Source organism: Cynocephalus volans, chromosome 1, assembly GCF_027409185.1.
Source record: "Cynocephalus volans isolate mCynVol1 chromosome 1, mCynVol1.pri, whole genome shotgun sequence".
Classification (NCBI taxonomy): domain Eukaryota; kingdom Metazoa; phylum Chordata; class Mammalia; order Dermoptera; family Cynocephalidae; genus Cynocephalus; species Cynocephalus volans.
In genome coordinates this window covers 48,593,264-48,608,365 of record NC_084460.1, presented here as the reverse complement: position 1 = coordinate 48,608,365, position 15,102 = coordinate 48,593,264, and the positions used below count along the sequence as shown (strand labels likewise).

Here is a 15,102-nt window from a genome sequence, read left to right as displayed (position 1 = left end):
CCAATATGGTAGCCACTGATGACTATTTATGTGGCTATTTATCACTTAAAATGTGGCATCTGACTAAGGAATTGAGTTTTTGAAATTTTTAAATTTAATGTCCACTTGTGGGGAGTGGCTACTTCCACTGTTTAGAAGGGGGATGGTGTTAGGAAAAGCAACTCCAAATCAACGACATCCCAGCTGGGATTTTCAGAATGAGAAGGAATTAGAGAACTAAGATAAGTAGAAGAACTTTGGAAAAAGCATGTGAAAGGGCAGTGACCAAGGAAAGAGAGTGTGGCTACTGGAGGAACTGAGGGAGCTGTGTTTGCTTGTGCACTGATTTGGGGGAGGGTAGTAGGACACATAGCAGGTGAGAACACCAGGGTCTAGATCACAGAGTCTTGAGTACATTACAGAGATATTAATGTGTAAAGAAAAGGCATCAGAACATTCCAAGTAAAGGTAGGATAAAATAAGGTTTCATTTTTTTATGTGCTCAATTTGCCGTAAGCAGAATAGAATCGAGGAGGGGGGATTGAGCCCAGGGCCAAAGGTACAAGAATATTCTTTAAAAGTTAAATACACATGAACGGAGTTAAATACACTCTGGGTTAGGACTAGCAGAAACAAGTACATATGAGCACAGTCGGTCAAAGAGTACCTGGTACAACCTCTTTGAAGGAAATTTGGTACTATTTATCAAATTGTAGATGTACACAACTTTTTAAGAATAATTTCCTTTTTAGGATTTGTCTTAGAAAGAGGGTATCATATATACATAAGTGTATACCCAAGGATGTTACCACTTCATTGCTTAAATAGCAAAACTTGGAAATTACCTTGAAATGTCTATTATTAGTGGACTAATTAAAGAAATCGTAGCATAGCCAAATAAATGAAAATTGGGCATATGTAGTTTTTGAAAAGTGTCCCAACACATGTTAAAAGGGACAGAGAATATAAAACTATTATGTAATATGAGCCCATATGTGTAACACAAATTATACATACACACACAAACACATGCATTGTTATGCACACCTATGCATAAAAATCTCTGCCCCAAAACACAAGAATCTGTTAAGAATGGCTCTACCTGGGAGATAAGACCAGTTTGGGATGGAAGGAAAATTTTCTCTTCATTCTATTTTTCGTTTTTTTTTTTGCATTGATTTATTTCTTGACCATGTACATGTAATATAAAGTACTAGTTACATACAATTATATGTATATTACTTTTAAAATATATAAAATGTTAGTTACTTAAAAATTATCTACAACAAAGGATGGTACATATGTGTATATAAATGTATAGATATATAGAGTAGGCCTTTTGTAGACAGAATGAGCCTTTTCTTCCTTTTTTTCTTCCTTCCCTTCTTCTTTCCCTTCTTTCTTCCTTTCTTTTTATTTTTGTTTTTCTTTTCCCAAAAATTTAACTTAACTTTTCTAAGATGTGGTCACATTTGTGATCCAAAGTAAATAAACTTTAAAAGCTATCAGCTCTTGTTTGGGGTTTGACACAACTCATAGCAATTTTGGAGAAAAATCTCAAGTTTCCTCTGCTATTTTCTACTCAGGAAGCCAATGGTGGGACATTGGCGAGATCACTCTGGGACTACATAGAATAGTTCGTGTACTTGAACATGCCCATCACATTCACATCACACTTCCTGCTCAGAGGCAGACAGGTGGTAACGGGGAAGACCGGGCATTTCTCACTCCATCTTGCCACAATGGAAGCTGAGGTGTGAGCAGTTCAGTGACATGCTCTGGTCACAGCAGATGGCCAGTAGCAGGACTGGGTGAAAATCAGCCCCTTTCTATTCTAGCCAGGTCTCTCTCCTCTGCATGTGCAGCCTTCCCTGAAGACTACAGTTTGGATTCTGCAAAAGGGCTACAAAGAGAAGTCACACAATAGAATTCCACAAAACTTTTGAAATTTCTTGGGATCTAGGAATACGTGTATCTTCTATACAAGGGTTACTTGTCTGTTTCATAATTTAACATACATAATGTTGTTTCAGGTTTTTATACATTTATGTAAATATTTATTGAGTACCTACTATGTACTCAGATGCTCTTCCAGCCACTGAGAATTCAGCCATGAATAAGACAAAAAAAGACCTTCCTCTCAGTGCTTAAAGGTAAGTAGAAGGATCAATCAATAAAGAAATGAATAATTTAAAAAACAATTTCATTTGTGAGGAGTGATCCTCAGTGAAATTAACAGGGCATGAGACAGAGAATACCTGAAGGATGCCACCTTACATTAGATGGTCACACAGCTCTCTGGGGAGGTGACTTTTGAGCTGATAATGAATGAAGAGCCAGCCAACAAAGAACATAACTGATAAAGGTAAAATAAGATAGAAAAGATATAAACGGGAAAAAGCTTGTCATTTGAAGAACAGAAAGGAGCTAATGTGGTCGAAGCTTAGAGAGAGGAAAAGAGAGGTTCGGGCTACTGGATTAAGCAAAGCCTTGTGGTTCTTAATATCTAGAAACAACATGAATGCAATATTCAGAAATTAGATCTAGCTATCAGTAAAAAGATTCATTTCACCCCCTATCCCCCACCCCTACTGTCCAGCTAGACATATTTGAAGCATTTTACAAGATTGACCAAACTAATAAAAACATAGGCTGGGCTATATGAGCCAATATGTATTCATTTGATTCAATGAATACCTTTTCACCCAATGCATAGTAATCAAAATTTCAATTTTATAATTTTATTTTTAGAATAAAGATAAATACAGTCACAGTTAACATACAATTTATCTTATCTTCTAGGGGGAAAAAGGCCAAATAACCATTTCCCAGGAAGGTTTTTTTTTTAAAGAAAGTAAATCATGATTTATATGTTTCTAAATGCGCACTTAATAACTACTTTTTAAGTTGAGTAAATGTCACTCTTAAATATCAAAACTGAAAAGATTGTAATTATAAAATGGCCAAAAACTCAAGTTTCATGCTTAAGAGATTCTATATACAAGTGAGTCCATTTTTCACCTAGTGGATTGGCAAAACACTGAAAAAGCTCTCAAAGCACTCTGTTACAAGACAAGAGGAAACGGGCTTTCTCATACATTGCTGGGGAACACCCTCCAAGACAACATTCATAACATTTTACATGTTAATGCCCTTTGAACAATAAGTCCCACCTCTGAGAATTTATTCACCTAGAGGCTCACCACTGGGTGTGATGAGGGTTGGTCTGCAGCACTGTTCGTAACAGAAAAAATGTATAGAGAGAATTACCCCTATGCTCCACAAAGGAGACGCAGCTTGGATTCAAATCCAGCCTCTGCCACATAGAGCTGTGCAACTTGGCCAAAAACTTAACCTCATGTATTTCAGTTTCATAATCTGTAAAACAGGCAGAAAAATAACACCTACTTTATGCACATATTTAACAATAAACACAAGAAGGAAGAAAGGAAAAATGAGTAAATGAGGAAATAAATATATAAGATATATCCATTTAGTGGAATCCTATCCAATTATTGAAAAGCATGGTATATTGCTAAATAAGAAAACCATGGCTTGGGAGAATATATAATTATATATTGCACATGCACACACATACATGCATGTGCACTTACACATGCACTCGAACGCACTCAAAACTACTTATATAGAGACTATTCCAGAAGAAAATATTCACAGTGTTGCTTCTGGAAAAGGGAACTAGATGATTCTTAGGGACAGGGATGAAAGGAAAACTTCCTGTTCAATGTACAAACATTTTACACTCAAATTTTGTACCAAGTGTACATATTACCTGTTCCAAAAAAATAAAATAATAAAATAAATAAAATAAAATTTAATTTTAAGTGGGTCAATTCAACCTTTTCATATTAATTGCTGTATTTCCAGATTTCAGACCAACAGCAACTATGGGAAATTCTACAACATCCTATCACTCAGCATAGAATATACAACAAAATCAGCTAGGATATAGGTACAGTTGTCTACTAATCTTCTTACATCTGAATATCCCCTTCCATTATTCTGACCTGAAGTATTTCCATACATTCAACCAACAAATACTGAGCATTTACTATGGGCTAAGAGCTGGAGAGACAGCAGTGAAAAAGATACCCAAAGTCCCTGGTCTCATAGAACTTACATACTAGCACAGAACTTATATACCAGTGAGAGAAGATAGAATACATATATATATATATATATATATGTATGTATTATATACATAGGTTATGTCTTCTTATCCATGTTTTATATATATCATATGTGTGTGTATATATATATATATATATATATATATCTTCATATACCCACACATGAGTATATATATAAAAACAAGGGGCACAAAAAATAAGAAATTTAATTTTCAGAAAATCCTATGCATAGACTTAAATTAGGGTAATGTTCCAGAGAGATGTGAGGTGGTGACTTTAACTGTGGTGTTCAGAGCTGGTCTTTCTGAGGCAGGAATATGGCTACCAAGAAAAAGCCAGCCAGAAAAAAGTCAGAGGTTGATGGAGAAGATAGATTCAAACGGACTAAGACCGCTCCGAGGAACAAACTCCCCCAAAAATGTTCCTTTCAAACTTCACTTCACACCACACTTTACATCTGAATTAATGGATGTTGAAGACTAGATTAATGTCATGATAACACCAAGATCTGGGGACACTGTTGGTTTGCGGTGATGGTTATGTTAATTACTCTGATTTAAACATCAAACACTATATACATGTATTGAAATATCACTTTGTATCCCATAAATATGTACCATTATCATACATCAATTAAAAAAAATTTTAAGTGGTTCTTTCACAGATTAGCCCAAATATCTGCATATTGGTAGATGGAAATCTTTTATAACTGAGAAATTGTTCAGATGAAGAACCAATTTTGCTAGGGGATTCAAAGAAGTATAATTTCTTAAAGGATATGAAAATAAATTTTTTTATTGAATTAATGTATGATGTTAAGATAATAAAATCCATTTTAAGAGTTTAATTGCTCTCCTAAACAGTTAAACTTGAATTTTGTAAACGTTATAACTCAACGCTAGCATTTAAATTTAATTTGAGTTAGTCCATTCATAAGACATGCTAATTTCTCTTTCTATTAACCACTAAAATATTCATTGTATATCTGGATGAAGTGAAGACAAGACAGGGGCTTGGGCAAATTTGAGATGAAGTTGAACAGTTTTTTGTGTGAGAGGTGGCATACACACCTATGGCGATATCAGAGGAAGGTCCACAAGAGGATGGTATCGGGTACATGAGATTTTGTTTTAGGGCCCAATTCTAAGGTATTAGTATAAAATAAAGCCATATGGCAGGTATATGTGAAGAAATTTTAGAAAATCTACTTAAAAGGATAAATACAATGGTCCTGAGTTTTCCAAACCTCAGTCATGCAACTGTCTGTGTTCCACCGCCTGCCTCCACAATTTTTGCCACTTGTTGGTAATACTGGCAGTATAAGCTAATCATCTACTAAATTATTTCACTTTTTAAATTAAATAAGCTTATTTAAAAAGGAAGCAAACATTCTTATCTTAAATGGAAAACCAGTAACACTTGAAGATAAGTGTAAAATTTAATACAATATAACCTTAATTAATACAATGAAATATGATACTGTTAACCTGAAGATTCTGCACCTAAGGATGGTTCTCTCTCTATTAAAAGGCATATTAGTCATCAACTCTTTGAGATATGTTGAATAACATGTAACGCTTTTTCTTATTTTATGATTCAATGTTGTTTACTGCCCTAAAATTATCTCTCCAGACATAATTCTCACATTTGGGCAACACCGCTAGAGGTCATAGGCAAAAACGTTGTTGCCAGTGTTTTAATCAAAAGTCTGTCATTGTGTTAGTATATTTAACACTGTATTTTCTAAGATAGTGTTGCATTAGTGGCTTCTAAATAAACCTGATGTTATAAAATATATCACTGAAGTCAACAGCAAGGAGAAGGTAGAATGGTACTTGTTTTTCGTCACCAAAGACATGATCTTCTGCTGGGATATGAGAGACTTAATCTCTAGCAGTCCGCGGTTCTTACAGACAATGAACCACAAATATCGTTTCAACCTCTTACCGATAAAAAAGTAAAAATCAATATTAGGGCCATGCATTGAGCTCCTACTATGATCAGGCACAGGATTAAAAGCCTGGAGTACTTGCCTTTTTTGAGAAGTGTAGTATTATGCTCACTTAAAGATCAGAAAGAATAAGCAATTTTCCCCAAGGCCAGAGAGCCAGTAAGTGGCCAAGCTGAAATCCAAACTAAAGTGTGAGTTCCAAACTCATGTTATTTCCACCACAGAAAAACTAACATATCAAATCAATTAAATATAAACAAAAAAATGAGACTTTATCACTGCAAAATTTCTAGTAGTTATAGACAATGTCATTCTAAAATTTATATTAAAAGGCAAAGGAACTAGAATAGCTTAAACAACTTTGAAAAAGAAGAAGAAAATTGGAGGAATCAGTCTAACCTATTTCAAGACTTATTTTATAGTTGCAGATATGGACATATATCGACACATTGCTGCACATATATAGGCATATAGAGCAATGGAACAGAAGACCCGGCAATAGATACACATAAAAGTGCTCAATGAAGAAAAGACAGCCTTTCAACAAATGGAGCTGGAGTAATTGGATATTCACAGGCAAAAAAAAAAAAAAAAAAAAAAGTGCATCTTGACATCAAATGCACACTTTACACAAAAATCAACAAATGGATGATGAATTTAAGTGTAAAAGGTAAAACTAAAACTTTTAGTGTGGAAAAAAAATAGGAAAAAGTATTTGGGATATCAAGCTGGATAAAGTTCGTACCAAAAGCATGACTCACACAAGGAAAAATGTGAGAAATCATACTTCAACATTTTACAAATTGCTCTGCAAAAGACCCTGTTAGGATGAAGAAAACTACAAAATGAGAGAAGATACCTTGGAATACGGCTAAGCAAGAAAAAGGAAAAAACATTGATACAATGATCTGGATGAATCCCAGGGAAACTAAAACACGATTTCTTGTGACCATTAAACAATATGCATAAACCATTAAAAAAAAAAAGCAATTCCAAAAGTTTACAGGTACATATAATATGGTTCCATTTATGAAACGTTCTTGAAATGACAAAATTGTAGAAATGGAAAACAGATTAGGGGTTGTAAGGGGTTAAGGGTTATGGGAATGGGAAGCAGGAGGGGCAGCTATGAAAGGACACCGCAGAGGATCCGTGTGGTGAGGAAAGTGTTCTGCATCTTAACCGTGTCAATGTTAGTATCCCGTTGTGATAATGTCCTACAAATTTGAAAGATGTTAACGTTGGGGGAAAACTGGGTAAAGCGCATGGGATATCTTCCCTGTGTTATTTTTATAACTGCATGTAAACAAACAATTATCTAAAAATCAAAAGTTTAATTTAAAAAATGAAACAGTGGTTCTCAACCTTTTGGAAAGTACAGAGGATGAGAGGGGGAAGAGCCTGAGGTGGGGAGGTCCCAACCTCTGTAAGAATATGATAAAAGCTACAAAGCATCATCTCAAAAAAGGCTTCTACATCCTATCCCTGCAGTCTGGTTAAGAACTCCACTCAAGAACACAATACACACAGCTAACATTTACATTCTCTAGGATCCATGGCATAAACAGAGACTAGTAAAATAAAGACAGTTCCCCAATCACACTGCAAAAAACAACTTCCAAATACTTATCCAAAATTTAGTCATCTGCTTTCTACAAAGAAGTTATTATAATGTCAATTTTCACATACATCTTTGGCATTTCTAAATTCGAGTGTTTATTTTGAATTCCACAGGAACAGGTTACAGGAAAAGGAGGCATAATTATCTCTTCTTGGCCTAGAAACCCCAAAGTTTTTATTCCACTCCACTAGGATCAAATTCCTAGAGTAAGAGGAAAATCAAATCTGTCCTTCCTCCAAAAATGGAACAGAGAGATACCTGCAGATACCTTTTGCATCACTTGAGTATTTGACCTGTTACTCAAACTAGTTCACTCTTTACTATAGTGAATATATTAATCTCTTATTAACGATACAAGTCCAAAATTAGACTGTCAGTTCCTTGAGGACGGTGACAGTATCCACCTTATTTAAGGTGGTTTACTCTGAGCTTAACACTAGTAAGCACTCAATAAATATTTGATGAATGATAAAATAAATGGCAGTAAACATATCGTAAATGAAAACTAAATTCTTAAAGTACCAAAGATAATGATTCTTCACAAAAATTACAAAGCTGCTTAAAATATAAATATTTCCAGTCTCCTAATAAATATCATTTAAAAAATACATCAGCAGATAAGTGGGAAATCATCATATCACTCATTTGGTTTATGTCTACAAAGTCACTAAATCGGCCATTCTTTGCCTAAACCAATTTTTGTGATGATTAAAGGCTGGATTTATGCAGAATTAATCACATCATCCACATGGACACCAGGGTGAAGATGACTGAAATATACCAGCTGGAAAAAAGCTTCTGACATGGAAATTATGTCAGTGAAGCTGATCCAACTGGAGCAGAAATACCAAGACGTCCTAACGGACGCGTAACTGACGTGTGTGGATATGCAGCCTACGTGACCATGAATTTCACTACTGACAAAGTTATCCCAAAGCCTCTTTTACTTGAGGAAGAACAGTACTTCATGTATCTCAGTGAATGGTTGCATGTGTTTGTGTGTGCACATGTGTGTGTACATATACATACGTAATGATGTATATGATAAGCTTATTCTACTTTGATGATTTTCATATTATGATTATGACTTTGCCATATAAAAATGCATAGATTCCTAAACATCTAAATCTAAAAGCCCTAAATGAAATATTAAAGCCTCTCTGGCATACTGGGTCAGGTAAAACAGGGAAACGAAAGAGTCGGAAAATATTTCTTCCTAAAATCTGGCCATTAACTGACCAATTTTTGATATCTATTCTCTACCATCCAAGAGAAAGACCCCGATATTAACAGAAATAACTCCTAGACCAGTGAGTCCACTCAAATTGAAGTTACATGGGAATGTACTTCTCTTTACTTGGTATCTTTGTCATTTATACAAGAATAGTGAAAATTTTTATAAAGGTGAACATTCCCTCTATATCTACCATCAATGACAAGCAATATTGGTGCTTGTACATTAACTATTTCACAAATGTTGAGTTTGTTTTCCTAAGTAAACAACATGTTCTTTAATGATAAGAGCTATTGCAGTAAAACTGTGAAAATAATAGCTACTTAAGTGTCACTGTCCTCTAACAGCACTTAGTAGTAGAAGAGAGAGCAGTAACAAACATTAATTGGCCTTTTATTGTGTCAAGCATTGTGTTAAGCTTTTTACAATGATCATTTATTAGGTGGGTAATAAGAGTCTCTCTATTTTTACAGAAGACTGAGACTCATAAATATCAAATGACTCAACAGAAGTCACATACCAACCAATTATCGAGTTGGGATTTTAACACAGTTTCATGTCAGAGTCTATGCTCTTAAACCACTACAAAGAGATGGAGTTATTCATTCATTTATTCATTCATTCAACAAATCTTCATCAGGTGCCCACTCTGTGCTGGGCACTGTTCTAGGCACTGGGGTATAGCTATGATTAAAGAAGAGAGAGAAATTCTAGCCCTCCTGAACTAAACATGCTCTTTGGGTTATAATGACAAAAAGCAAATAAGTAAAATATACAGACTAATATATGAGGTGGTGATAAGTCCAGGGAGAAAAAAAGGGCAGGGATAGAGGGGAAGAGGGAGGGAAAAAATAAACTAGGATGGTCTGAAAGGTCTCACTGAGAAGGTGACATTTGAGGAAAGGCTGAAGGAGGGGAGGGGGTGACCAGGAGGAGCTACCTGGAGAAACAGCATCCAAGCAGAGGGAATAGCAAGAGAAAAGGTTTTGAGTCAGCACAGGCTCTCAAGACCAGTTCTAAGGCTTTTGCTCTGCATTGCATGGAAAGCCATTGGTGATTTCAGGAGCCAGACAACATGATCTGTCTTACATTTCCAAAGAATCACTTTGGCTGCTGTATTGAGAATGGACTGAAGGGAGCAAGAGTACCAAAAGAGAGACAAATTAGGAAGTTACTGCAGTATTACAGGGAGGAGATGATGGGAGCTTGGACGAGGGTGGTGGCAGTGGATGGCGTGAGACAGAGTCAGATTTTAGACATTTCAAAGATAGAGCCCACAAAATCTCCTGATGGATTGGTTGAGGGGGTGAGAAATAACGGGAGAAGAGAGAAATGACACCAAAGGTTGATTACTTGATTAATGGATGGATGGATGGATGGATGAATACCTAGGCAACCAAAATGTTGGGACCTCTAGTGGCTGAGATGCAGGTGACTAAGAAAGCAGGTGTAGATGCATGAAAGGGTTTGGAAGCATTAGGATTGAAATATCTGTTAGACATCCAAGTGGAAATGTGGAGTAGACTGGAGAACTTGCCAGAGTGGAATTCAGAGAAGTCTGTAGTGGATTGAATTATGTTCACCCAAAACTCATTGAAGCTTGAATTGTGTTCCCAAGTTTTATGTATTAGAAACTTAGCCCCCACTGTGACTGTTAAGAGGGAGGGAAATCCTATTATGGTAATTGAAAATTGGGGCTTTGAAGAGGTGATTGGATTGTAAGACTATGCCATAGGGAATGGATTAAAAATGGTGGTCAGGGGCGTGGTTCTGAGGGCTTTAAAAGAAGAGGAGAGTCTGTCTTTCTGCTTCCTTTGCTTTCAGCATCTTGCAATGTGAGACCCCTGGGTCACCATTGCCACCACCAGATGGACTTTGGACTTCCCAGCTTCAGAAACTATAAGCAATAAATTTTTTCTTTATAAATCACCCAGATCCATGTAGTTTGTTATAAGCAACATAAACAGACTAATACAAAGTCCAAGCTGATAAATCCTTGCATTGTGGACAAGCCATAGTAATTAGTGATTAGAAAATTGTCTCCACTACAAGGGGAGAAATGAACTGAGGGCTCCTATGTGATGCCATCTAAGTCACATACTCAGCGGGTTAACGATGTGCAAATTGCCTGATTCACCACTCATCTAAGAAGAAGAGTTTAGTGCCTTTTTTGGATTGGTCTATTAATTATATACAGCTGTTCCCCATCCCTGCCCTCAGCCCCCCAAATAGTAACATCGGCATTCCTGAACAAATACTGCACCCAGGACACAGTCTGAGATCTCAATGAACCAATGGAGATTAAGCTGGGGTGTGCCGATGTGAAGATATAGAGACTTTTGAGTTAACTAAGGTGGATTTCATTAAGCTTTCTGATGCTTAAAATAAAAGAGTAAGTCTATACATAATTGATTGCTTAATTATTTAAACTGTTTAGGATCTCAGCTGAAGATTACCACTTATCTGTGACCCATTTAAATGGGGATGTTCTTAGAATGTTTCCTGTCCCACTGAACAATTATTTAAATATACATGCATAAACTTTTACTTTTACATAAACATTTTAACATGAACTTTCATTGCCTTTGGACCCTTCTAGATAGAAAGAGATAAGGCAATCAATAATCCCTGTATCTTTCCACCAGTTCTAACTCATTTTTAATTATGCTAAAGAAAATAATACAATCAGAATCAATGCTTTGTACTTTCACTGCATTTTCACAGATATCGTATTTAATGCTCCCAAGAACATCATTAAATATAATACAGACTAGAATATCGAGGCCAAGAAAAGTCAAGAGTTATAGGGCTAACGAGTAATAGAAGCAGAATTTGTCCCCTTCTCCACTTTTTCCAAATCCGAGGAAGCATTCCTTGGCACAACAGCTGCTTACCATAAAATGTTTTCTTGCATGATCATAAACCATCACAAACATGGTTATAATCCACAGACGCTTGTCTGGGTTCCATTAATAAAACCAGTCATATTAATTCCTACAGAGGTTATGAATTGCAAGGCCATGCATTCGCTATACAGTTCAGTGCATATTTCAACCTGTACTTACCGAGTGCCTGCTTTGTGCCACACCAAGTGCCCTACCTCTCTTTGAGATTTACACACATTCTCAGAGTATACATATTGCACGTTGTTCTAGGCTGTATGCAGCCTAGATTAATACCACTAACATTCCTTACTTTGGACAGAAGCTCCCTAGGATATTTCCCTGAATCATCCTTTTCACCATTACTTGCAGCCTCCATTAAAACTTTAGTTTGCATTTGTTCTGACAGCTACATAATCAGTTTTCCCTGTAAATTATCTCATACAAACATTTTAAAAAATTAACTGGTGATAAAACCAGTGTTAACAAATAAGACTAGATTTATTTTATCACATTTTTTACCTTCACTCTCCACCAGCAATAATCATAATAATATTCTAAAACCTACTTGAGTGTTAAGACAGAAAAAAAATAAATAAATCTTGAGAAAGTAAACTGCTCAGTGGCAACCAAGATACTGTAAAATATAAAACAAATGCAAACTAACTATATGTCCCTTCCTTCTGCTTCAAATATCTGCCCATAAATGCTGGCACACACATAGGACTACATTATATTAACTGTAATAATATTTAAAAAAAAAAAAAAACTAAATTACCACAAACTGCAGGGTGATGGTAACGAGTTTTTCAAATAAATCACCATGTGTCACAATTTGGCATAAACTCTGATCCTTATAAATAATTCATATTTTGTGCATTAATAATGCATGTTCTCTTTCCATAGAAATGCTCCGTAACACAGAATGGATGTAACTTACCAATTTCCTCAATTGACATGATGGAGTAAATCTAAGTCAGAATAGTGTTTTTTAATGCACCCTTTAAAACTGTAAAAGTCAGCTGGCCTATAAGGTTATCAAAAACAAAAAGTTCCTATTATTTCTTGCCCTCACAGAAGTCACTCTGTTAGGTACCCCAACAATGGTTGCTCTTGCTGACAAAAACCTTTGCATAGCAGAAGAGGAAGCCAAAGAAACTTTTAGCAGAGCAGATAGAAACGGGTTAGTTCTATTACATTTCTCCCTAATCCTATATTTATATATTCACAATAATACAGGGCATAATTGCTAAAACATGGTAACATCATGGGGGGGGGGGGGGATGACCAAAACAAAGCAGGCAAGGGTTTTATAATAATTACGGATATTTCTCCCCAACAGGCTTTCTTCCCTAGCTCAGTTTACTACTTCAAAATTTCTTTCCAATTTTCAGTAAAATTATCTGGCACATAAGAAAAGTCCAAAGGACCAAATAAGACAAAGATACCAAATGACATATATTTGTAGAGAAAGATATTCAATGTATCACTCCCCCTCAACAGGGTCATTCCGTATCATTACTGACATTATTATTATTTCAGGCATCATCAAAGTAAACTTTCCTTCTCCGCCCCCTTCTCACCCCCTGTGCCTGGCCAAAACACACCCAATCAACTAAAACAGCAACAACACTTGACACAGGCAAAGAGAAATGAGGTATTGGGAAAAAATCATCCCAGTATCTTCCCCTTCCCTCAAGAATTCCTCGCTCAAGAACTCCCTCACAATCGCTCCAAGGAAGGAAGGAAGCCCCCAAAGAGCCAAGAGAAAAAGGGGCAAACAACAGGGAGTTTTAAGAAAAGGGCCATCCTGTGTCAATATCTGTCGCCAAGTGCCCTCAGATTCATTCACTCTTTTTTTTTTTTTTTTTTTCAGTGCATATTTAGGGGCCACTTGATCTATGCCAGGTATTATATTCCGCACTAAATAACCTTCCAGCGCGTCTCCAATGTGTATTCCAGCAATAGAAATCCACGACCCGGTTTAAAGACAAGAAAAAATGAGATTCGGGTTACGCACCCGAAGGTGGCCCTGGCCAGAGGCCAGCGCGCACCGCCTCTGCCAACACCTGAGACAGCGGTGAGTCACTGTCCAGGACCGGCACTCGGAAGGGACCTTTGGTTTGGCAGAAATCTCTCCCTGAGGTCAGAGGGCCGCTGGCCTCGGTCACACGGAGCATGTGTGTCCTTCTCAGCCAGCCGATCGCTCCCCCGGAAAAGTTAAGTTGGCGGCGTGTGGGAAGAAGGGGCTCGGGGGGCATCCGGCAGGCTCAGCACCCCCGCCCGGGTTTCCCGGCTCTAACTCCCATGGCTACCGAGAAATATTTATTTCGAGTCGATGGGCTCCGGTGGTCACCGAAGCCGAACATGCGGCCACCATCAGAAAGCCAAGTCACCCGAGAGATAAAGATAGATCCATTGCAAACCTAGACGCTGGCCTTACAGGGACAGCCCCGGCAGACGCGGGTTTCGGCTGAGAAAGCCGCAGCGCGGTTCGCCAGCGCGCGGTCTGGGAACCTCCTTCCACCCTCCAGGGATGCTGGCTGATGATAAAGACCATCGAACGGGCGAACAGAAGAAAAGGACGCGATCGATACTCACCCCTAGGCGTCTGCTCCGGATCCTCACGTACCCTTGCTTCACTATGTCATTAAAATTGGAAGCCATCCCAGACAGCCGGCGACACCCCCTTCCCCAAGCGCGCGGACCCTAAGTGGCTTTGGGGAGGGTTGAGGGCAGGGTCAAGACGAGGAGTGAGAGGCGGAGCTGCTCCGGCGGCTGCTCGGCGAGGCTTTAGAAGGCGCTCATCACTTTGTGTCCCCCGAACCCCGAAAGTGGGCGTCCGGCCGGCAGCCACTTTGGGGGAGCGCGGAGAGCGCGGCGCGGCGCGGGGCGGCGAGGCAGGAGCGCCGGCGTCAGCTGACTGCACAGCCAGCCCGCCCGGAGGAGGCGGGAGGAAGCGGGGGACGGAGAGGAGGAGCCGCTCGGTGCCAGCGCCCGCCGGGCCGCGGCCACCCGCCCGCCCTCGCCTCCCGCCCACCTTTCCCCGCCAGCTTCCCCTCCCGGTGCCCCCACCTCCCTCCTGACCCTAGCGCGCCCCGGCCCGCCCCCGCTGCTGCGGACCGCCGCCGAGGTCACCTGCCTCTCTTCTCACTCCGGTGGCTTATTTTTAGGAGGACAGGAAATTTCACTTTTTTCCAGCCGCCGCCTACCCCGCCTCTCCCTTCAGTCCCGATCCTTGCCCTGAGAAGGGCTGATGTTTTGTGCGTGCGTGTCCGGGAGGA

General features: G+C 38.4%; 1 protein-coding gene across 2 annotated transcripts in view; it reads right to left on the bottom strand.

Moving 5' to 3' along the window:
- The window catches only part of DOK5 (docking protein 5), a 169,070-nt gene extending 154,346 nt beyond the window's left edge, over positions 1-14,724 (bottom strand). For both annotated transcript variants that reach the window (XM_063102212.1, XM_063102203.1), the window contains exon 1: positions 14,420-14,724. Coding sequence is in view for 1 of the 2 variants with exons in the window: in XM_063102203.1 (XP_062958273.1) it covers positions 14,420-14,485 (66 nt within the window). In the remaining variant the exon portion in view is untranslated. The remainder of the gene's footprint in view (positions 1-14,419) is intronic.
- Positions 14,725-15,102: the final 378 nt, after the last annotated feature.